This window comes from Neodiprion lecontei, chromosome 5, assembly GCF_021901455.1.
Source record: "Neodiprion lecontei isolate iyNeoLeco1 chromosome 5, iyNeoLeco1.1, whole genome shotgun sequence".
Taxonomy (NCBI): domain Eukaryota; kingdom Metazoa; phylum Arthropoda; class Insecta; order Hymenoptera; family Diprionidae; genus Neodiprion; species Neodiprion lecontei.
In genome coordinates this window covers 22,855,539-22,880,413 of record NC_060264.1, presented here as the reverse complement: position 1 = coordinate 22,880,413, position 24,875 = coordinate 22,855,539, and the positions used below count along the sequence as shown (strand labels likewise).

The 24,875-nt window shown below is 38.0% G+C and overlaps 4 protein-coding genes across 6 annotated transcripts in view; 2 read left to right on the top strand and 2 right to left on the bottom strand.

Moving 5' to 3' along the window:
• The first annotated feature begins 1,213 nt into the window (after positions 1-1,213).
• On the top strand, positions 1,214-12,243 carry LOC107221817 (intracellular protein transport protein USO1). 2 transcript variants are annotated; one of them, XM_046740168.1, is made up of 27 exons: positions 1,214-2,045; positions 2,780-2,872; positions 2,967-3,387; positions 3,658-3,759; positions 3,822-4,008; positions 4,328-4,553; positions 4,665-4,818; positions 4,893-5,022; positions 5,140-5,394; positions 6,090-6,263; positions 6,335-6,495; positions 6,572-6,854; positions 6,941-7,055; positions 7,140-7,254; positions 7,333-7,458; positions 8,348-8,698; positions 8,766-8,936; positions 9,474-9,629; positions 9,690-9,797; positions 10,050-10,352; positions 10,455-10,512; positions 10,572-10,713; positions 10,774-10,912; positions 10,998-11,101; positions 11,203-11,344; positions 11,454-11,563; positions 11,639-12,243. In XM_046740168.1, exons 1-27 carry the CDS (start codon positions 1,915-1,917, stop codon positions 11,709-11,711), a joined length of 4,530 nt encoding a protein of 1,509 aa, XP_046596124.1. In that variant the 5' UTR covers positions 1,214-1,914; the 3' UTR covers positions 11,712-12,243. The 2 variants fall into 2 exon arrangements, with proteins under 2 accessions (XP_046596124.1, XP_015516436.2); XM_015660950.2 differs by having other exon boundaries at positions 1,216-2,045; positions 11,200-11,344; positions 11,639-12,242.
• An 8-nt stretch (positions 12,244-12,251) lies between these two features.
• LOC107221805 (cytochrome b-c1 complex subunit Rieske, mitochondrial-like) lies at positions 12,252-13,646 on the bottom strand. The gene is made up of 4 exons (XM_015660935.2): positions 13,565-13,646; positions 13,317-13,514; positions 12,926-13,103; positions 12,252-12,567 (listed from the first exon to the last, which is right to left on the bottom strand). The coding sequence occupies exons 1-4, from the start codon at positions 13,644-13,646 to the stop codon at positions 12,276-12,278; spliced, it is 750 nt and encodes a 249-aa protein (XP_015516421.1). The 3' UTR covers positions 12,252-12,275.
• A 1,521-nt stretch (positions 13,647-15,167) lies between these two features.
• Positions 15,168-18,739, top strand: LOC107221820 (mitochondrial nicotinamide adenine dinucleotide transporter SLC25A51). Of its 2 annotated transcripts, none has more exons than XM_015660954.2 (3): positions 15,168-15,574; positions 15,801-16,051; positions 16,891-18,739. In XM_015660954.2, the coding sequence occupies exons 2-3, from the start codon at positions 15,806-15,808 to the stop codon at positions 17,602-17,604; spliced, it is 960 nt and encodes a 319-aa protein (XP_015516440.1). In that variant the 5' UTR covers positions 15,168-15,574; positions 15,801-15,805; the 3' UTR covers positions 17,605-18,739. The 2 variants fall into 2 exon arrangements, with proteins under 2 accessions (XP_015516440.1, XP_046597655.1); XM_046741699.1 differs by lacking the exon at positions 15,168-15,574 and adding an exon at positions 15,588-15,723.
• The window catches only part of LOC107221821 (glypican-4), a 39,231-nt gene continuing 32,519 nt past the window's right edge, over positions 18,164-24,875 (bottom strand). Inside the window, exon 8 of the mRNA XM_015660955.2 lies at positions 18,164-24,795. Coding sequence (XP_015516441.2) covers positions 24,341-24,795 — 455 coding nt within the window. The 3' untranslated portion in view covers positions 18,164-24,340. The remainder of the gene's footprint in view (positions 24,796-24,875) is intronic.

Sequence of the window (24,875 nt, the reverse complement as noted above, 5' to 3'; positions counted from 1 at the left end):
TTACTGAGAACCAGACTTATTGTTAGTAGAAGCGAAACCGCCTAACTGTGGGCAGTCTAATTTATTTTTACGCGAAACGCCTAGTTGAAGGCAACTGGAGTACTCTCATCACAGGCGCCTAACTTCAATCAACCAAATTTACAGGTAGGAAAACCGCCTAATTGAAAGCAGTTACATGAGCAGCATCATCTTGTACATAGGTCTTAATAGAAGTCCGTTGCTCTTTACAACGCGGAAACGCGAAAAACGTTAAAAAGCGTCGTTTCATATGTTATGTACTTTTTTGAGAGGAACTAATTGCAAAACGTCCCATGTCATTGCCATTAATGAATCGTAATGTACGAAAGAAGAACGTAGGACTTTTGTTTGAATTATGCGAGTTTAATGCATGAGTTCATATTGATAGGCCAGGTAATTATTTATATTTTTTACGCAGCTGAGAGAAAAAAGCAATAACCATTTATTGCGAAGAAAGTATTTCATAAAGCATATACTGCACAGTTTAAAAAACACCCATAAAGCATGTGAATTTTGTTTGTAAATTTATTTTAAAAATAAATACACCATTTGTATTTCTGCGTTGGAGCAGGCTAGGTTGAGCGTTAGGTGAGTCACGTGTATTGAAAATATTCATTCATGATCGTGAAGAAATCTCACAGACGCAGAGTAAAGAGCTAAAACTGCTGTGGTTGCTGACGATGACGTAAAGGCGTCACCTTTTGAATTTCCCGCGAATAGATTTTTTATTTGTTTGAATAAGATGAGAAGAATAAATTCAGGACCAGAGACACGATTGAAGAATCCGAAATAAATATCTAATTATAAATATGTTTACATTCATAAAAAAATTTTCAACAAATATCAGATGAAGTTTGAATTTCATATTATGATATATTCTTTTGTCTGAAAACGGTGAGAGTTCTGATTAAATTTAGAGAAAATTCAACATTGTTTCGTGCCCTTTTCGAAACCGATCAACCACAGACAACGAAATAAGAAAACGATGAAACGTTAAGCGTTTCAGCAGCTGACCAAGGTATAAGTGAGTGAGAAAAATGTCTATAACGTAGTAGTTTGAGAATATTGTGCGTAGTGGTGGGTATCTAATCTATATATAGACTAAGGTATAAATATATACATTGGCGGATATCCAATCCGACACGCACTCGCGTCGTCTCGACTCCACTCGTCGGCAGGATCGCATCTTTCTCTCTGCTTCTTCGTCGTCATCGTCATCATCATCTTCTTCACCTCGTTGTTCTTTTTCTTTTAGAGCTGGGTAGCAGTAGTAGCCCGGCGGGGTGCAGAGTCAGTCGGTACCTGCGAGTGCATGCGTGTGTGCATGCCCTCCGAAAGAGAGAGAAGAAAGGGAGAGAGAGGGCGAAGAAGAGAAGGTGGAAAATAGAGCCGCCAAAAGACATAATGTTAGCCCTAATTAGTGAATTCGAGGAGGTAGAAAGAAACGGATATCACGCAGTGCTGGGAAAATGATTCACCTATACGAGGCATCGGTGATTTTTTTTTACATCACAGAAGTGAAGCGGCAGCAGAATAAAAGTTTGACCGCGAGCGCGGTGGTTGGTGCGGATAAAAGAAAAAAAAAGAAAAAGAAATACTATTCGTGGATTGACAATAATTAAAATTGTTCGAATGATTATGTGTTCTCGTTGAGGAATCTCTGCCTGTTTGCCGCGATACACGCGATGACATGTGTCGTAGAGGAATTTTTATAAAGGCTGCGAATTGGCGGATTTTGATTTTTTATTTTTCATCGTTCGTTTTATGACGATAAAAAAAGAAACGAACGAAAAACACGATAAACAAACTATAGATAAGTAAATAAGAGTGTTGCACGTTTTGTAACAATCGGAGGAAATTTACTTTTTGTGATTGCGTAATACAACAGCCGTCACCATGGATTCCAAAGGCGTTAAAGGTTTACCCAAAATGCACCATCTATATCCAACGGCGAAGGGTGACACCCTTTGTCCGTTAGGATTTCACCCCCAGGTTCGGTGGCCGACGAGGTGCAAGCGATGTTTCAGGTAAAAAAACAACATGTGCAGCAGCATGAAATTAATTTTAAAACCACTACTTGCCGAGAATCGCGACACGAGGACTTCGCTGAGCGAGCGATTCCTCTGAAAACACTATTTCTGTAAACTTGTTAGCAAATTCCCGAGAATTTCGAAAGAGGTTCACATTTTTCCGGAATCGGCGTCGACGCGAGCATTCAAACGAGACCATTCACTGTTTTGTAGCTATCATGTCACACTTGATAATCAAAAATTTGTACCGAAAACTGGGATCCAGATTCAATTAGGTTAGGTTCTGCTTATGGCATCAATCTTTGTACCCGGGGTAGGGCTAAGTTTACATACGTATACACCTACATTTCTGGTATTGCAGAAATTGCCCACTTTATAGTATACTCGCTACTACTCCGTGAATCGGCATCAAGTAATTTGTGCTGCAGTACGAGAATAGCATCACGCAGAGAGACTATTAGGAAATCGAGGTCTGAACTCCCCGCACAAAGCTCATAGCTGAAATATCGTCTGTACGCACCAGACACAATTCTGGAATTAATAACCCTCCTTGCGAAATCGAATTCCAAATAATCTCTTTCAGGCTTGCGTGTAAAAATATAATATATGAATAATAAAAGCGATATAGAATGCAACGATGATCACAAATATCCAATTTTTCATAAAAACTTCCGTTTGTATTTCAATTTCACTGTATAGATTGAAGCGATATTCTACACGATATTTTTCAGAGACTACAAAGAGCACATAGGAAAAAAAGGTACTTTGAAAGACACGACAGCCTCGTCACCAAGCCTCTCGCCGTGGGAACCAGCCACAAGCCGGTGGGTTTGCCCCAAACCATTTACATGCGCGAAAGAAAAAAACGCTTGCCTCCGAGTGTCGGAATCCGAAAAAAATATAACAAAAAAATTTCAGCTCAACCGAGAACACAGACAAGCGAACTTGGGCCTCGACGTCGAACCTGTCTAAGGATGAGTCCAAGCTCTACCAGCAGGGACTTGGCGAAAAGAAACAGGTACTGAGCGGCGGCTGGTCGTCGACGTCGACGATAGACAATCTCGGGCAGAAGGAAACCGAGGCTGAGTCAGCGGAGACGAGTCAAGCGCCCGCTGCTCCGGGGCAATTGGCAGGAAAGCAGCGGGCCTACACGGGTTCACAGTCTGACAGCTATACCTTCAAACGATTTTCGAACTCCCTGGTAGCCGATGATGTCGCAGAGCTCGGTACGGACGCCCCGAACTTGCCTCAAAAGTTGCAGATCAAAAGCGTCAAGAGCGTCGTCGACGAGACCAACAATCCCGCGTCGTCGAATACAGACGTTGAATTCATCATACAGGTGGAACGATGTGTCCCTGGCTGACGTCTTCTGCGCTAAAAACCGAGCAGATTTCGTTCAGATGAAATTCTTGTAGGCTTGATAGTTTTCGAACTACAGGCGTTCGAACGTTCTGACCAATCGCGTTCCAGCTTCTCGTAACGGTCGCTCCGATGCGCTTCGCTCCGATTGGTCAAAACTTGGATTCGCTCTCGTTTGAAAATTATCAGGCCCTCGGAATTTCCGTTTACAGTAAATCGACCTGCGACTGAAAGATTTTTTTTCCACCAGGTGAAGAAATCTCGACCGTCGGAAAACGGAGTGAAATTAACCGAATCTGGGAAGGATAAACGGAGCGATTCAAGTAGCGATAAGGGCGGGAAAACTGAGAAGGTATGAAGTTTGAAGTGACTGATCGTGTCGCAGGCTGATTTAACTTGGTTGGTGACTTTCAGAATGAAATCGAGAAGCTCAAAGCTCAGCTGAGCGAGATGAGAACGCGTTGCGAAAAGGTCGAGAGAGAGAAGAGCGACATTCTGCTTCGTCGACTAGCAACGATGGACACCGTCTCGAATAAATCGTCGAGCAACGAAGTAACAAAGCTTCAAAAAACTGTCAAAGATCTTCAGGCTAAAACCGAAGGTGTAACCGCTATTCATGAATATTGATAAAAATTTAAGTTAAACGAAGTGAGGTGCCAGTTTCGCCGCTAATTCACATAGATTTCAACGCGGCGAGACTTTCATCGCACATATTTATCACGAGCTTCATTCACATGCGTTCCTTTCGTACGGAAGCCTTTCACTTCTCGTATAATAATATTATAAATCACAAGAAATAACGCTACGATATTCGTACTAAACGCCTGTATATCGTGAATTGAATGTGATGAGCAGGCAAAACGGCTATTATTTTTGGTAATTTACTTTTGGTTTCATCCATCGATCTTCCTCTTACGTAGCTTTAACCGAAGAGAAATCTGGGCTTTCAACGAAGCTCAGAAGCTTGGAAAAGGAGTTGAACGTTAAGACGAACCGTTCGGAAAAAGATAAGATAAACGAGGAGCTCAAGTCGAAATTGAAGGCCGCGGAAACTCTGTGTGAAACTCTGATGGACGAGAATGAAGACATGAAGAAGGAAATCAGGGACTTGGAGGAAGAGATATACGAGATGCAGGACAACTTCAGGCATGAATTATTAATTTTACAAGATTGATCCGTAATTTTCTGTGACTAAAATGATTTTTTTATATTTTTTTAATTTCATTTATTATTTTTGTTTTACCTTACTCTGATCAGGGAAGAGCAGGCTGACGAGTATACGACTCTTCGTAAGGACTTAGAACAGTCTAATAAAAATTGTCGAATCCTCTCGTTCAAGTTGAGAAAAGTCGAGCGAAAAGTCGAGCAGTTGGAAAGTGAAAAAACGAGCATATCAAGCCAGTTCGATGGGGTAAAAACCGCACGCAATTTTTTAATCGTGAATTTGGTAATTGTACATGTACGAATATCGTGTATTTTTCACAGTTAAGGAAATTGGAGTTGACGCTACGCAAGGTGGTCAACGAGTACAAAAATCGCACGGCGAAAAAAACAACTGATTACACGACAAAGCTGCAACTAAGAAAGATGGTGGACGACCTCGAGAAGGAAATAGGTGAGGAGCTGAATATTAATATCATTAAGTGAAGTTGAATTTGTAACGTGCAATTTAACTGAGGGTAAAATTTTTCGAAGTTGGTCTCGGTCTAATCCTTTTCATTACTTTTCGCAGCTGATATTTTCGGTATGATTATAACCGTGACCGAAGGAAAAGACGTTGAAGTGACGGGAATTCCTGCGGTGGTTCCTCAGGATGATTCCCAAAATTTGAAGAACCAGGAAAAACTCGTCAAAGAATGCGAACTCCTGAAGCAGAAGCTCGACAAAGCAACGAGAGAACTTAACGCCGAGAGAGACACGAAGAAGACGGAAAAAAGCAGCAAGCCGCCTTCTTCGGACGACAACAAATCGTCCGAACTCCTGATGCGTTAGTTCCATTTAAACATTATTCGATTCCACGTATTCGTGGTATTCAAATTACTAAAATGATAAGTAGGAACAAGAATATAAGGAAGAACACTGTTTCAAATTTAGCGCCAATTTTCAAATTCAAATAACGGAATTTGTATTTTCCCGCCTTATAAATCAATTAGAATTCAATCCAGCGGTAGCTTTTCAGACACTCTGTGAATCGAAACCGCACAGGGTTCTTTGTGTAATATAATGATATAAAGTCGGCCGGAGGCGTGTTGTGCGTGCAGATTGCGCGGAGCGGCTTATAAGGCATTAGAAAATTGAATTGAGAACGGTGATACCCGGCCGGTAAAGTAGAACTGAACCTCATTCCAGAGCAGCGGTATGTATATCGTTTCTAATAATGGGAACATGCAGTTATGCGCCTGCTTCCTGCGTATACAATATCATGCGGTCGGGGGACGTAATCAGACTTGTATAATAACGTGGCACGACTCGCAGTATTTTTTTTTCTTTCATTCTTTATTCGAACAGCGCGTGGCACTGCCCGATTCTCATTTACGGTGCGCACGTTCTCACAGCTTCGAGAAACAGTTTCGAAATAACGATCGCTCCACGTGCAATTGAGAAAATTATGAATGATGGAAATTGAAACGATCGAGCCGAATATCGATTACATGTACAGCGAATTTTTTCTCTTCCATACAGTCAAGAAGAAACTCGAGGATGCGATCAGCCTGAACAAGGAAGAGAGAAATTCGTGGGATGTTGAAAGAGTGAAACTTCACGAAGAGAAGGAAAAACTGAAGTCCAAATTGCTGTCGCTATCCGCGGAGAAGCTGAAAGTCTACAACGAGGTGGTTCAGCTTAAAAAGGATCTCGGTAAACCATTAGAAATATTTTTTCGAGGCAAAAAATTTTCGGGGTTTCATTTTTTGTTAAACACAATTTAGAATCGGCGACATCGTCCGGTAAAGAAAGCGCCAGAATAGAATTTGCGATGAACGAACTGAAGAAAGAACTATACGTGGAAAAAGAAAGGTGTAAAAATTTACAGAACGATCTGACGACGTGCGTGGAAAAGGAGGGACGGATAGTAAAGACACTCGCATCCGTGAGTGCATTGTGAAAATAAGAATTCTGATATTATTGAGCGGTAGAAATATTTTTCAAATCCAATATTCTCTCAGGTCGAAACGAGCAAATCTCAGCTCGAGGGAGAGCTGAAGCGGATTAAACTGGAACTGGAGAACGAGAGGAATTCCTGCTCAGCAAAGATCTCAAAAACGAGTTCCGAGGTCGCAGAATTATCAAAGGAGCTGGAAAAGGTTCGGACCGAAAGTGAAAAAATTGTTCAGGGTAAAGAGGGCGAAATCGCTACCCTAAAGAAGAAGATTCTTAGTCTTGAAAAGGCCGGTGTTAATGCGAAGAAGTTGAACGAGATGAAGCAAACTTACACCGAAAAAATTTCAAGTCAGTTACATCAGTTTGGTTTTTATTAAGTGTAGATTACAGGAGCTTTGAAAGCTTGATTTTACCCTGCATTGATTTTACCGCAGACTTGGAAAAGGAAGTAAAAACCGGAGTAAAGCTGTACGATGATTTAAACGTCAAGTACGGAGTCCTGGGCGATTCGAGAGCCCATCTTGAGAGTCAAAACACGATATTGACCAGGTAAACTCTTCGCAGATTTAAAATTTTCATTTTTCGTTTATCCCCGCATTTTTTTCACGATTTATTTATCAACTTTTATTGCAGCAAGCTGCTGGACCGTAAGCACGAGATAAATCGGATCGAGGGAGAGTTGAAAGCAATACGTGAAACGTACAATAAGAAAGAAGACGAGTGGGTTAAAGAAAAATTACGTATGGAGGTGAGGGTTCGGATAACTGTTTCAACGGCATCAGCTCAAGTTTTTTATTTTTTATTACATCGACAATTCGCTTTTCAGGAGAAATTACGCGAGTATGAAAAATCAGCCAGCAAATCGTCCATCGATGAGAAAAACGATGAAGTCGCAAGACTGAGGAAAGAGAATTCTGTGCTCACCGAGCAGTTGGACGCGATGAAAAAGGCAGTAAGTATATTATCAATTCGTGATCAAGATCTTAGTGCAGGTGTAAAAATGTTCGATTTTTGTTAATTAGATAGTTCAATCAGGAAAATTAGCTCCAAGTTAAATTTTTTACGTCCGTTATGGACTACTGATATGGGTTCTTTCCCGCTTGAAGTAATTACACCTGAAGGGATGTTGGTAGGATGTTGATTACTGATTGATGTTTGACGAAATGTAGTTCACTTAAGAAAGTGGATTTGAATATCATTTGGCGAATGCAATTGAATGTGATTGAATGTAAGGTTTGGAGATGTCTCGTGAGAAAGAGTTGGTTTTTGAGTGAGATGTGTGGTTGTTGAGAGTTGGAATACGAGTGAGGTTGGAGACAAAGCGTATGGGTGCAAGGACAGGCGTGAAAATCCAGAGTGAGCGGAATGGAATTAGCTGAGTAAGTATGATAACGAGTAGCGTGAGGCTGGATGGAAATAGGAGGACAGGATAGAGACTATGAAGTTAATATAAGAAATATTGGAGAATTATCAAGCAGGAGCCATTGGATGAGAAAGACGTGTGGTGGTACACCGGATGTAACAAACTCTTGCCTCTGACGTGAATATGCGATTTTTCGAGTAGATATTTTCAGTCTTGAAATCTACTCAATCAAACTCCTTTAACTTTATTTAACTTTCGTTGAACTAATTATATTCCTCCCACCTTACACTATCTGACCGCTCAACGCTAGCAGATAGGCATGTTCCTATAGCTTCGGTTGCCTATCTGCAACTGTTGAATGGTGAGTTTTACAGAAAACTCGCGGTATCTGCATCATAATATCACGACTATATCAATTGACGCGTGGTATTTACATGAGATGAAAACGATATGTCATTTTTGTGACGATTAATTCTAGAACGACGACCTGACGAGCAGGCTTCAGGATTACGAGAGCGTTTCGAAGATCCAGAAGAACTGGTCAGCGGATACTTCGGCATTGGAAACGGAGCTGCGAAAGGCGAAGAGCGCTTTGTCGAACGCGGACAAGGTGCGGAAGGCGGATTTGGCGCAGTGTAAAATGCGATACGAGCACAGAATAACGGCGATAAACGATGAGATACAGTCGATACAAAACCAGCTCTCGCGCTACAAGCGAGAACGCGACACTTACAAGCACATGCTTGAGGGGGCCCAGAGAACGATCGGGGATTTGAAGGCGGTACGGAAACGAAGGCAGTCGAACACGTCGACGGGAAAATCGGACGAGGTAAAGATTCCGTTGATCTTTGGGAAATAATTCCGAGCCTTCGTCATCTCGGTCTGATATTTTTCAGGACGAGGAAGTAATCGCGAATAACGTTACGGTCCTCGAAAAGCAGATCAGCTGTATGGAGGACGAGTTGTCCGAGACTAGGCTCGAGTCCTCGAAACTGAAGACAGAACTCGTTTCCGAGAGATCCGCATGGCAGGTCAAACTTTCGGAGATGCAATCGCGTGTGAACGAGGTTATTACAGTCATTTTATTACATCTCATAAAAAAGAATTAACACAACAAGTACGACGTTGTTTGTGCCTTGATATTCGTTATTAAGTTCACCTGAAAGGATCAGCTGTTCACCCCGTGTGACGCCATATTGCCTTCATCGCATCTGGGTCACGTGACCGATCTAAAAGTATTTATGAGAATCGATCCCGTTTTCTTTTGAAACATCCGTTCAATTGCGAATTTTTTGTAATATGATCGTTCAGATCGTTGCGAGTACGCTCTAGTCAGCTGGGACCGATTAATTTTGAAATGAATTAATAATCAAATAATTCGCAAAATATAACCTCAAAGCCCATCTCGCAGCAAAATGAATAGATTGATTAATATTTATTCAGTCGTAGCTGACCGGAGCGCATTTTTTCAAAATGTCAGAATCATTTTACAAAATATTTCAAATCTAACCTTTGCGAAACAATCAGGCTGATTCTTGTATAAATACTCCTAAATCAGTCACGTCACCCGGTGCTGAAACAATTATTGACACTTGGAATTATAGTTGGAAGAGGAGCGCCTCCTTTCGAGCGGGCGGACGAAAATTCCAGGTCTGAAAGTCCGAATGGAACTTGCCTGGCAAAAGGAGCGAGAGGAGCAGCAGAGGCTTCTTCAAGAAACCGCAACACTGGCTCGCGATCTCAGGCAGACATTGTTCGAGGTATGAGAAGAATAATTTGATGCCGAATATATTTGAGTATGGTCAAAAATCGCGTTTCAGATCGAAAGAGAACGTGACAAGGAGCGTCTAGAGAATAAGAGGAAGCAGGATCAGCTGAAGAAGTCATTTGACGAGGAGAAGGAAGAGAACAAAAAGAAACTGATCGAGGTGAGTGTCCGGAAAATATTTACAGCCAAGCGTTAATTAACTGGGGTTAATCTTCATCAGTACGCCAGAACTGCGGTTTATATTATCAGTCCACGAGCATTTTGGATTTCACGAAGTTTCAGAGGATCTCAGGATTTAATGTGTTTCAAAGATTTTATGCGTTTATGACTTCATAATTTCAAGGATGATAATACTTTCGACTTCCAGCTGCTGAACGTCAGTTAGTAATGTCATGAAAAAATCGTTTTTCAGCTCCAGTGCGATTTGCTCGAGCTGCGAGATGCTCACGCAAAATTGCGGACAAGTAACGAGAAGATGAGGAGGGAGAAGGAGCGGCACGAACGGGAACGCGAAGAGCTGAGGGACATTATTGCGAGCAAAAGACGTCTTGAACACAACGAGGCTCGTAGCGTAAACGTGATTCTTCAGCAGGTTGATGATCTGATGAAATTGTTCCCGGAATTACAGGCGTCGAAACCTAACAATGACGGTTCCAATGGTAAACAGACATCAAACAGCGACACTTACACGCCGACACCGCCGAGGAGATTGAAGGTGATTCAAAGCATTCGGACCACTGAAATTTAATCATGAAAGATGTCTTGACTGATGGAAAATTTTCTTAAAATCTCCAACGTTTGTTTTATGGTTTTTTAGGGACCAAAATCTAGGGAATCATCACCAGGCATGATGGACTCGAGGGAAGATATCAGAGGTATGAAGTTGAGTCGATTGTGACTCCGAGGCAATTTTTTTTTACCACGTTTTTTCCAGGATCAACCAAGGATTTGGGTGGAAGAACGGAGAAGCTTGAATACACGATTGGAAAGCTGATGGAGGTTGCGAAAGAGTTGAAGGACACGAAAAAGACATTCGACGACCGTTTAGCGGTGAAGGCTAAGAAATTTGGAAAGCGGTAAGTGACGATTGATTTCCAGAGAGTTTATTATTTGTTTTTAACTCATATTTCCGTCAGGTCAACGTCTATCGAAAGCGACTCAACGAGCAGAGGAACAACTCTGAGTCGCGTTGGCTATCAAGATAAGTCGAATAAGTCGAGCTTGAAAAGAAAGAGTGTGTCCCTGGAACAAACAGCGGGAAAAAATGATCAACAGGTAGTTGGCAATAATTATAGCAACAAAAAATTGGTCGATTTCTAACTTGCACATGTCTAATTCGTCTGTAAAATCGTGATCTTAGACGATCTGGGCCAATGACAGCAACGTATCAAGCATGCAATCTTTGGACGGTTCGGACGTGGATTCGCGGCACTTCAGTATGCAGAGAGACTCGAGTGTCGATAGGTAAACTATAGCTTTTTTCATAACAGCAGCACTAATGGAACAATTTCGATGATGCAAAGATAACAATTCACGGTATACAATTGCCTTTAATTTTGCAGCAGGCTCTCGGGCGGTTCGACCAAGAGCGAGCTGCTTCAGCGTGACAAAAAATACAACAAAGGTATCATAAGGAAAATAACGACGAAGCTGACTAAGTCGGCGAGTGTCGACGACCCGAATAGTTCCATTGATTACTCAATGCAGGTGAGTGAGGCCTGTTTTTTGTTTTTTACTTTTTGCATTATTCGTTCAAAAAATCTTTTTGCCGCTTGATTCCGTTTTTCTACTCAAGAATGTCACTTTTGTTACTCAGACGTCAGGCTCTGAGGCGAGCATCAATGACCAGGATACGAGAAACGGTAAACGAAACTTGAAGAAAAAGTTGACAGACATGTTCAAAAGGGGTTCGTCGCGGAGTAACAGGTAAAGCACGGAAAACACCGCGGATTAAAACTAACAACTTAGATATCGATGATTCTAATCGTCCGATTTCCGCAGCTTGGACAGAAGAGGAGCTTCTCAGGAGGCGAGCAGACCTTCCTCGAGAAATTCGATGTCCTCAAAAAATTAATAATACAACCTTCGACCCTTCCTGTGTAAAATATAATTAAAATAATACTAACGTATCAGTCTAATTGTAACATCGATTGTAATTTATATCAAGCTGATGACGAACCACCCGCATTTAGATAGACGTTAACGTAACATGAAGCTGTAACGGGATATTTCCGAGTTCGGAGACTTTGAAAGGTCTGTAAATGCTAAAGCTGAGAAAATTAAAATTCTAATCATCCGGGAACAGCCTCTATGTCGTTAAATTTACGTTATGTTGTAAGTATACAATACACATGAATATATGTAACATATCTAAATTTAGGAAATTGTATAGATTTATAGATCGTTGTATATTGTACATTTTACTTGCGAGTTTGTAATTAATTGTGTTACATTTTAATTGTATATATATAAATATATATACATATAATATATAAAACGTAGCCGTAGAAAAGAAAGAAGCGGAGCATGTTATTGTAAAATGGAACGATATATATGGAATCTCACTATCGAAAATGAATATACTGCGACATAACTGTAGGTGTAAAGTATTTAGGTATTGATTTATTTTATATTGAGTTTAACCAACAACGACATTATCATTGTCGATAAATGCGTAAGGTGGAACCGCCATGTTAGTGGGAGCGGGACCTTTGCGTATTCGGGCCGAAGCATCATAGTGCGATCCGTGGCAAGGACAATAATACCCCCCGGCAAAGTCGCCCGAATTCGGAATTGGGACACATCCAAGATGCGTACAGATTCCGACGACAATAAGCCACTCCGGATGTTGCACACGTTTATCGTCAGGTTCCGGATCTCGGAGATCCGACATTTTCGTTAGACGTTCTCGGTCGATAATCTCCTGGGTGCTAGAGCGGTTTTATTTCACTTGAGAGCAATACATTTATCGAAAGATTAAAGTTGAAAAAAAAGAGACTTCGCAAATCGTATTTTGTGGTCGTTGTTTCGGTAAAGAATAAAGTGTATGAACGGTTTCCGATCGTGCCAGGGTTAAAGAAGCTTCTAAGGTTCGCGATTTTTGTCACAGAAGGCGGAATCGAAATAACGAAGGTGCGAAAGACGTGAGGTGATGCGCCCCGCTCACTATTACGATGTTTGTTTGCAAATCTAATTTCGAATGTGTGGAATGAAAATTTTTGCTTCGATAAAGTAGAACGATTCAGTGTCACATTCAGCTTAAGAGTAGCAAAATTATTTTTTACATACCGATGTGTCACGAAGAGTGGTTTTCCGCGCCATTTGAAGACTTTAGTTTTACCCTCTATGATATCGTTCAACTTCACTTCTAACTGGGCCAAGGCAAGGACGTCTGCCGATGGTGACATCGATGACAGTGCTTGTGCGATAACAGTCTTCGCCCCGTAAAGAGCAGCAGTGCCCATAGCTGTGAATAATAGCACAATTCCTCATTTACTTCATTATTCTTGGATTCTATACGTTTGTCGAATCATATCAAGCAAATAGAAAACTCTGCAAAATATGCAGCCGCAAGGCACTAACACGAGTTACAAAAGCTTGAATAATTTTTTAGAAATTCAATAAGCTAATTGAAAGACTAGTTTTTCGTAACTCCGAAGGAATGCGGCGTGTTACTGACAAAAGGTGACGAGTGCAACACTTCCACGACGACGATCTGCGGATGCTGCGGTCGAAGAATGAGGATCCTTCAATGCAGTTTTCCGATAATCGTCAAAATTAGGTTTTGGCACATCGGTGTATGCGAATCGAAGAACTCCGAGGTTTCGATCTTGAGTCACAATATGGGAGTATATTTCAATTTGATAGTTTGGAATTTCTGATGGTTCGTTAGATACGTCTAAAAATATTAAAGCCATATAAACGTACTTGTGAATATCGAGGGTAGAAAAGTGTTGACTTTAACAGCGATCGAAAAATCACAGATTCTGAGCGCTCCACGATTTATCATATTGATTAAATACATTCTTTGACAGGGTAAGAAGGAATTATGTGAACTTAGCCACAGATCAATTATTGATAATTCTCGAGATCGGTAGGGCGTGACAATTGTAATGAAATAAACTTACATATTGCATTCCACTGATCTCTAACGATAAGTATATAGATCTGTGTTGCATCCCATAACGAAATGTAACGATAAATCACTAACTTTCGCGACGCTTTCGGAGAATACTTTAACAACGTGTTCTTCTAACCTTCGTTACGCTCGATCAAGTTTGTGATATGACCCTGATACAAGTTGTGACACTCGGTACACTGAGAAGCTTTTTGCAAAATTCTCGGGTAGACTTAAGGGGGTTACAGCTTGGACGGTCGAAAATCATACCTATTTGTAGGATTTTTTTTTATAGAAAATGAATAAACTTGGAGAAATTTGAATTACAAAACATTATCATTTATAGAAGAATATAAATTCGAAAATTTGGTGACTTCGAAAAATTAAAGACTAGAGATGCTGAGCCCGAGCCTTACTCCACTCATCACCAGTGAGTTCGAATTTGTTTTCGTTGCCTGGTATGTATGTATTAAGAATTTCGTCTCTTCAAGCATTAAGAATGTGGTGTGTAGATGATATGTTTACATTTTTGAAGTCTTGCTTTTAATGAGAAGCCACGCAAGACGGGCAAAGCCGTCTATTAAATGATATGCGGATGTACATATCATTAATTACGAGAAAATAATTGTTGAAGAATATAATAATATAGGCTTTTCATTAGAAGCAAGAATTCAAAAATGTAAACATATCATCTGCACACAACATTCTTAGAAACAGTGTTTGAAGAGATGAAATTCTTAATGCTTTATTGTTTATAGTTTAAAGAACACCTTAGAATTTTACTATTATAATTAATAACAAAATGGCGACATGGCATATATGTATAAGTAGCGAACGACTACGTTTTCAATCTGTTGGCGCAGGTTCTCGGTTAATTTTTAATTATTTGATTAACTTGAACTTTTGAGACAATATTCAAGACTTGTTTATGGATTCGATCTTGTGGCTAGATTTTTAAATTTCAATCGAAAAATTTGTTTAAAAAATTTAAAAAAAAACAACATTTTTTATACATTGGGGCTGTGAGCTTGAACTCGAAAAGTTATTCTTATGTACTCAAATAATTTTCACTCTGTTACAAGTTGGACAGTGATGTCAGGAGATGCGCCACCGCAAAAACCCTGGAGTTCGAAGTCGTTCGCTACTTACATCCGCCATGTCGCCATTTTGTTATTAATTTCAATGAAAAAATTCTAAAATGTTGTTAAAATTATAAATAATAAAGCTCTCAAACTGAAATTGCAGCGTAATGTCCTTTAATTAAATTGAACAAAAAAAAAACGCGATTTTTAACGCATGCATTGTAGGTTATATGCTGATAGGCGTAGATCGTGAATTTCATTTAGTTGCTACGTATTCCAAGAGATCGCGCTACGGGTATCAAACTCTACTATTTTATTTAGCAGGTTGAGCTAGAATTACAGCTGCTATCAGCTGGAAATTTCTGCAGACTGTAAAGATGAGAACAAGTGCGATGATTAGTGAAAGAGGTTTCTCTTCCGCTTTGTCAATCTCTATACGAATGAATCGGTGTTAAAAGCGCTCAAATTCTCTTAGTAAATACGTAAAATGTGCAATACGTTCGTAAATGTGGATCTCAATATCGAGGGATCAAAGTCATCGTCGTGTCTGCGTGTTCAAGTGAACAAACTGACATCTCGAGCAATGGGCTGAATGAGAAGTACAACCAGAAGACGAATCGCAATAGTTTTCTAACCTACGTATCATAAAAACATCGTAATAACGTGCGAACTGTGAATGCGTGCCATATTACATAAAGAAATGTACCGCCTCAACCTTCAAACCTGCTAGCTTTCAAGGTTAGGATAGGTTATGCAACACCTTTAACCCTCACTTATTTTCAATCTTCCAACAACTTCAAAGGTCTACACAGATATATCTGTTACTCTTTTTTATCTGTCCGTCCGTTTATTTATATTCTTAGTTTGATACGAAGCATCAATCACAGGTATGAAATCTGAGACAATCGATTGAATTTTCTGGTTGTTATTATTCAATAACGGTTACTTATTTTCGTTACTTTAGGTACAATGAGTCTGCAGGGAAATTTCGAATTTCTAATATTTCCATCCGTAGCAGCTATCTCAAATTCTTCCTCGTCTGGGGCGTCCAAAGATTCGGAGAAAGACGTCAATGCCACGGCCCAGGAAAAAATACCACTCTCGTCGATAATGAAAATAACGTCCCACGATGCCAGGGAGTTTGCCTGTGGTTGGGGAGCGGCGGTGATCAATGTCACAGTCACTTACCCTATTAACAAGATAATATTTCGTCAGGTGAAGATACAGACGGATTTGTTGGACAAATTTTTTGATTCACACAAATTTAACTCATATATATTCACACAATTCGTGCCAGGTTTTCACAGGTGCAGCAGGAGTTGATCTACATGAAATTAATTAATATAATAAATTCTCATCATCCTCATAGATCAGTAGAAATAACAATGAGTAACAATTTCAGAGAGATGTGACGGTATTGAATGAATCATTCTGTTGATAGATAAGCTCTCTGCATCTGCATACAAATAAATTATTTCTTAACGAAGTATTCATTTATTCTTTGTTCCTAACATGTATAATATGAGTGCAATAATATGTGCTTTTTTTTTTTTAACCGAGTAATAACGTATTTTTGCACGCGCGCAATTATCATCTAATCTCGAATTTCAGGGTAAAGTTTTATCACAAGGAAAGTACCCGAGATAAACTTCAACGATTTTCTTCATTCTGTGATATGTCGCAGTACATACATGAAACAATATTGAACGGGTTTTTTTTTTATTTTTTAATTTACCCACGTATTAAGTACCTCTCCCCAAAAAGATGGGAAGAAATCCCAGAGGGAAGAGAATTGGTCCAATTGGTTTTAGAGGAAAAATTTATGTGTATAGAGAAATTAGATAATTGGGAATATACTTTCAGGATTGTTTTCATCCCCTAAACGGCCAAACTAGTACGTAATAAAAAGATGTGTTACGTTTTTGTGAAACGTGAAAAACACCACGAAGAAAATCGTTGGGGTAAACCTTTGGTATATTCCTTGATAGTTGCAGGAAATTGTGCATGAAACATGTGGAACAAGGAATAAATCGTTTGAAAATCGCTCTCTGTAGATTTTGGAAGGTGTGCCAGCAGGAGCGGCGGCCAAGCAGTTATCCGAGGAAGGAGTCCGCCTTTTGTACCGAGGTATCCTGCCGCCGTTATGTCAGAAGACGCTCTCGCTGAGCATAATGTTCGGGGTGTACGAAGGGAGCCGGAAGCGGATATACCTGCTGACAAAGAACGCGGGCCTTTCCAAGTTCCTCGCGGCGAACATCGCGGGAACCGCCGAGGCGATCCTGATGCCACTTGAGCGGGTTCAGACGCTGCTTCAGGACTGGCGCTACCACGAAAAGTTCAGGAACACCTCGCACGCCTTCAGGCACCTTCTCAGACACCACGGGATCCCGGAATGCTATCGAGGCTTGTTCCCGATTCTGGTCAGGAACGGTCTGTCGAATCTGATGTTCTTCAGCCTGAGGGATCACTCGAAAACCCTAATGGCTGGGAGGGACACTCTGTTCACCAATTTTGTGTGCGGCGCGCTTATCGGCGGCCTAACCAGCACAGTTTTCTACCCGATGAACGTCATCAAGATTCACATGCAAACCAAGGTCGGCGGTGATTTTGAGAAATTCTGGGGCGTTGTTAAGGAGATTTACGTATCGAGAGACAAGAGCATCGCTCATTTCTACAAGGGGGTTCATCTCAATTACATGAGGTCGTTTATCAGCTGGGGTGTAATAAACGCCGCTTATGATTTTTTGAAGAAAATCATATTCGTTTGAATCCTTTGCTCGTCGGATTATTTTATTCAAACCTATTTTCGAGGTGTTTAGACAAACAACCAAAAAAAAAACATCACGAGAAGAATAACGCAAATGCTCGATGGAATGATATCATTGTTTCGTTATTAGTCAATTTCTCACGGCGTTATTTTTTGTCTCGCAATTTTTGTTAAATCTTTTTTTTTCAATCTCCAACATCTGTGGCATTTACTGTGTACATAGTGTCAATAGTGATGTGAAAATAAGACAAAAAAGTTACACTTAATATGCATCACTGTAAAATTTATGTCGTGTTTAGTTAGCGAAAAATCTTTATTTTTAAAATGTTCATTTTAAAGAAAAAATCACCAAAAAAAGTAATGAAAAAAAAAGAAACCCATTAAAAATAACTCACAAATCAATCAAGATCTCAGAAATTCGAACTTGATCGATTTATGGTTACACGAATTATGGTTTTTGTAAACTTTCTCCCAGTACCTAATACAAAAAACAACGAAAACAGGAGTTGAATTGTCGCGTTCTGCTTAACGAATTCCGTGATGGATTTTTCAATCAGAAACCCTCAATGAAAGTTACCGATATCAAGCCATATAATACGTCGTACCGTTTTAGTGACGGGTGAAGAAAATATAGTCGATCGATGGGCCGCTGGTTGGCGCAAGTTTTTCTTTGTTTGTACTAGAATTCAATTTTTAAAAATAACTGTGTATATATACAATACACGATACGTACACTATAAGTAGCAAAGTTTTATTAATATTATTATTGTTATCAATAATGTGTGTATTTGAATGAAGATTTAAAACAAACTGCCTTTTATGTAATTATTCACCGTTTATACACAATGAAGTCATATTAACGATCAAAGTAAATGAAATGTTAAAGAAATTATTTATTTGTATTATCACTGATATTATTTATGTCTCTTGGGTTTTTTACGCGTTGTAGGTAAATGGATAACTCATCATTCCTTGTTATTGTGTTTAGGCGATTGAAAACTTTTATCGATTGTTGTTTTATACGTGAAGAATCTAAAAAAAAAAAAACACCAGCGACAGGCTGAATTCAAAGAAATATACATTTGATTTTTACACGATATTCGTAGCGCGATTTATTAATTTCTTTCCGTGACCTTGTTTATGTATACTTTCTATCGAAAGGTAAAGAGTTAAGGCGAAAAGAGAATGAATAAGGAAAGAACTAACGTAGAAAAAATGATACAAAAATCGTCGATCCATTCAATTGGTTTTAGGCGATGAAATAACATTTTAGTTGCTCAAGCAAAAACGCAATGACTGATTTTATGAAATTTAAATATATAAATTTATTGCGGCTGCTGTCATTTCACTATTATTGTTATCTTGTTTTTGCCATCGTTGTCGTTGGATAAAAAAAAAAAAAATCCTTCTCATGTATGTAACAGTCTACGCGTACTAGTAAAACGATCAATAAATAAATTATTTCCTCATTATATTACGTTTATGTATTTTGCGTGTGTCTATAATACCATATAATATTATGTATTGTAGTATATTTATTCTTCAGTGCCTTTGATTAATTACCGAACAATCTACGCTCATTATATATATCACAACACTACCACTTTGTTGGGCGCCACATCGATATATCATCGGCGATTTTTCTTATCTTTTGTATAGACTATTATTCCGACTCTGCTCAAGGCTACTGAGTGTTAAACAGCTCTGGTCCTTTTCCTGGAAAGCGGGCGTTGCTTTGACTATTGTCCTGCGTTGTCAATACTTATTGTTAGAGAAAGCAATAAGATCGGATACTCATACACAATGTAAACATGCAGAAATTAATTCAGAGACGGCTAGTTTTTCGGTCGAGTCGATTACGTTGGTAACGCAGATTCAGCCCGTAACGGCCGCCCGACAGTGGCGCTGCAGGTTGAATATGCGTTACCAACTTAACCGACTAGGACGAAATACAATCCGTCTCTGAATTAATGTCCACATGTGTACAATGAACTGCTGAAATATCCCGGGAGGAAATCTTCGTTGCGAACAATTAATGCTGCAGAGTTCATTGTTGGGTAGGGTTTTAATCGCTTGGGTTTATTTTGAAGATTATTCCGTCTTCTATTGTACCGAACGAGATTGAGGCTGGGTAGATCAAATAAACAGAAGGTTGATTTAATTGATTGTAAGGCAGATTTTACTTACTTTGAAGAGAAAGAGCAAGGCAAGAAAATTAATAGAAAATAAAAGGCTAACTGCGAGGTTGATAAATGAGAAGAAAATTATATCAAAAGAAACTTCTATGTTCCGTCATATAAATTTTAATTATAAGACAATTTCATGTTTACGGATGAAGCGTCTCAAACCCGTACAAAGAAAGTTGTGATATCTATTTCGACTCGTTCAGACTCACGTGACAAGTGACGAGTTCTGCTCGTGCTCGTCCGTTTATAAATTCTGGAATGCCCAAGATTTGACTATTGCGCATGCGTGATTCCAGAGAAGGGGAGCCTTACAGGCTGTTTCGATCACGTTTCGACATACGACTTGGAATTCCTGTTTTTCTATTATCTTTGAGCTTGTCTAATCTTCGTTTATTTGTGTTGGATTCGTCAATACACGAATTATCGATTTCTACATGTAATTACCAAAATGATAAACAATTGACGTCTACGTGTCTGATTCAAAGAAAAGATTGAAATCGGATGTGTGTTGCTCGATTGGTCTTAAATTGAACTTACGAATTGAGATAATATTTTTATCAGATATAACTAACTGTGCGGCTTGAATTTGGAATTCAGCATCAAAATGTCGTAAATGGGTGTTCGTAGTTTCGATGTTTTGGCAGATCCGTTGCATTATGAAAACGATGGATTTCAAATTAATTTAGAAGATAATCTCCTACATTATATATATCAAATCATTTGAACACAGGCAAAAATATGCTGCAATCTGCTGCATATGTGATGTATATGCGAAGTACTAGATTTGTGGATAGCATATTAGGAATAATAATGACAACAGATCAGTCACGCAGCCGATATAGTTTCGATCGTTTTGACATCATTAAATGTGACACGGTTAATCGTAGGATATTTTTTCCCGCTTGATAGCGTATTGGAATTTACAGGATAATGTGGCACCACACCGATTGAACAGCTGATCGTGTCAGCTGTTGATATTATAGAAATATTACGGTAGAAGAAGCTTATTGTCAGTGCAATGGAAGCTGTGAGGCATTTATTCTGTTAAGTAATTAGGTTGACAGAGAGTGAATCGTACGAAAAACGCAGTATTGTTCAACACGACGCTGTTGGAATTGCTTTTTCAACAATAAAATAAGTGTACCAGTTACTGACATGGTTCGACCAAATTATTGATACTTTTATTCTCCAAAATTATAAATTGATGGCACAAATTGTGAATTTCTGGATAACTAAAACCAATTACTAGAGGGTTAGACAGTGAAAATTTATTTTTTGTTAATTTTAGAACTAAGGATTAAACAGATACAACCGAAGAAGGTCAATTACTGAGACAGGGTCAATAGCTGGCACACTTACCTTACTACTATGTGTTTTGCTGCAATAAATCCCAAAACATCGTATAGGCTATACACATTTCTCACAAAAAACACAATTCTGATGTATTATTGCTGTCATTAGTGTGAATATTATTAGTATTATTAACACTATTATTATTATTATTATTATTACTACTGGCATCAAACCGTATGGGAAGAAAGAAAAAAGAGTTAAAATGAAGCAACGATACATGACTGCAATTCTTTCACACAGCCATAAATATGATGTACGTGTAGTGTTTCGGTCTACATATAACTCTTTCAATTCAGAACTCATATCCCCTCTCTGTAATCAATCATAATTGTTCATTATTACTTACTCAAAGATTAGACATAAGAAATTGGAAATAAAATTACAAATTAGGATTATTGTTATCATATAAAATATACTATAAGTACAATGTACATACAATTGTATACATAATTTTAATAATTATATATATATACATATGTATATATATATATGTTTTCCTTCATTAAATTTTATTCTTATTTTTTATTTATGTATTCATTATTTGTTCGCAATAATAATTATATATAATACATTATTGAATTGACGGGCAGGGATTCGGGTGGGATGTGGGTGGAGTTCTCTCGTTTCTCTTTTTTCAGATAGGTTAATATTGGCAGTAGGTCAGGTTAATAGATGGCAGAGTATTGCCACATTGTAAATATCATATAACGCAGTATATATATTCACTCGAGTGGAACGGATAAAGAGATGGGATAAAAAACTGCTGTCATATAAATGATAATGAATAAAATGTAGCAGCGTAATTGTGATTGTAACCAAAGTGAAGGATTTCGAATTAAGTTTAAATTACGTGCCGTGTAAGATATTTGAAAAAAGAAAGAAAAGAAATTCGTTTCACTTGAGTTACCCTGTATAATAATAATAATAATAATAATAATAATAATAATAATAATAATAATAGGTAATAATTTAAATTTATATACGTGCGTTCAATTTTTTCGTAAATTATTCGCGTACTAATCAGAAAAAATCAACATTAGATAATCACGTCAATTTTCCGCGCCGTGTACATAATACGTATCACTATTATTTGTACACACATGCATATTTCATCATTGCGTACATTTTTTTCTCCGTTATAGTTTATATATTCGCGTCATCATTGTTTTTTGGATATTCCAATACTCACATATATTTATTCCACATTTTTATCGCGTCGTTTCAATTTTTATTTTGTATTTGTTTTTAAATTAATTTCTTCCTATCATGGATCTTTCATTATGTACATAAGATAATCATAATAAACATAATAATAGTCATATTTTATACGTAAGTATGGCATGTACGTTTGTCATCCAAGCCGACATCGAATCGATTACCTTTTTCTTTTTCTCTCAGATTTTCTATTCCGAATTTCTATATTACAAAACGTAGATTGAATTACAGAATTCACGATTTTTCTTTCTTGTTCCCTTTCGTTTTTTCTGTCATTCATTGTCATTAACTTTCTATCTACACCGATTCTACACACACTCTCTCTCTCTCTCTTTCTCTCTCTTTCTATTTCTCTCTTGTTCTTTCTTCACTTACATTGTACACAGTATACCTATGTATGCATCTACGTACATACTTGTATCTAATAATATTCAAATCTTGAATTATCAATCAGAGTCAATCAATTAATTACATTATATTAGATTATATTAAATTTCATTTATAATAATAATTGTTATTCAAACAATTTTACATACAATAAAAATTGAACAAAGTACTTAGTTACACCACGTATTCGTAATAATATTACGAATAATAATAATAATAATAATAATAATAATAATAATAATAATGATAATAATAATAATAGTTCAACAAATTCCCTCAGTTGTATGTAAATAAAGGGATGATCAAAAAAATTCTCGACAACCTGAGAAGTGAGTTTGATAGCATGAGGAACCAGTAATCATCGTAAAAATTCAAAAACCATATCTTTGGATACAATTATTTTAAAAACAGTCAACTTTGGCGCACTTTTCTAATATTTGGTCTATTTTCCGTTAATTTTTTCGTCGTTGAATATTCTCTCTGATCATAGTAGCTTATTACAGTATTTTTTATTCTTTCATTGATATTCTGAAGCGCGCACAAATAAATGAAAAAAACCAGAAAAACTGTAAGGAAAACTTTAAAAAATCGAAGAGAAATCAGTCTTCAGGTTTCAAGTCATTCATGATTGTCTGGATCTTGATCACACTCTGTAGAATCTAGTTTCAAAATAACTTCTCTTTTCGTTTTTTCTCATTCAATTCTCCTTATAGTATTAATCTTTACGCTGTTATTCAATAAAACACCCACATAGGTACATATATATATATATATATATGTATATACATTTAAAAAAGAACAACTTTCTCACATTCGTATACTTTTGTTTCTCACGCTCATTGTTTATGCACCGCTATTTATTTGTTTATATTTTTATTTCATCTTTTATTTTATACTAGAATTACGTATATCTGGTTATTTCGTTTTCTTTCATTCTCAGATCCTTTTTTTCTTCAGTTTTTCTTTCTTTGATACCGTCGTAGACGTGATTTCTTTTCAATTTCACGGGTTAAGCAATTTTTCCCGACCTAGATAATTATTATTATTAATGTTATTATTAGTATTATCATCACTTTTATTTTCGGATTAAATCTTTTCTCAAAAAGCATCTTTTTCAAAGCTGCTGTAACAATCTCACGTGTGATATCAATATTATTATTATAAATTATTACCCTTGTTATTGTTGATACTATTATCATCATAATCATTATTATTAGCCTTTGACGAGAAAGGTTATCGTCATAAACTGAATATATAGAAAAACGTTAAGAAAAGGATGTAGAAAAAAATTGCTCACTTATCTTCTTCGCCTTCAATTTTCAATCTTCTCTCAGATCGGGGGGTTTCCTATCATTGTTATTATCATCATTATTATGATCATCTTCATCGTTATCATCATCATCGTCGCAATTGAAGAATTTGATGAGAGTGATAACAAAACACAGTATCATTAACAATAATAATGATAATAATAATAATGATATTATCGTCACAATATAATATAATATATTTACAATATTGCGTTATTAATGCAATAATATAATGTTTACCCTATAACCAATAGGTTTAAAATAATATTAATTATTAACTGGCGGATCACAGCCACTCGGTTAAACAACCGCCGAACCACATTACGGCTATGGGGAAAAGGTACGTAGTCAGTGCTCTGGTGAGTGACATCTTTGGTCTATACACACCATTGCCGCTACCAGCTACTGACAAAGTCTTGTTATTGGCACCGGGTTTGCTCTTTGTCGTAACGGAAGTGTCGATCTTCGGAGGAACAACCGGACTTTCGTCTTTGCCAAGAATCGTCGTCGTAGTCTGTTGCTTGTTGTTGTTGTTGTTGTTGTTGTTGTTGTTGTTGTTGTTGTAGGCGTCTTGATTGTCCCTCGAATTTGTTGACGTCTCGTAACCTGATCCCTCCACCAGAATTCTCCCCTCAACGTCGCCACCCTCGATGTTCTCATCCTCGAAGTCGTCGTCGATGCGACCATCATCGTCGTCACCGCCGTCTCCCGAACCACTTCCGGATCCGTATCCAGTCTCCTCTGAAATCATTTTACAAAGTCTCGCTTAAAAGAACTGCGCCGCGTAATTTGATCAGAATTAACATCTCGATTTCTCATCG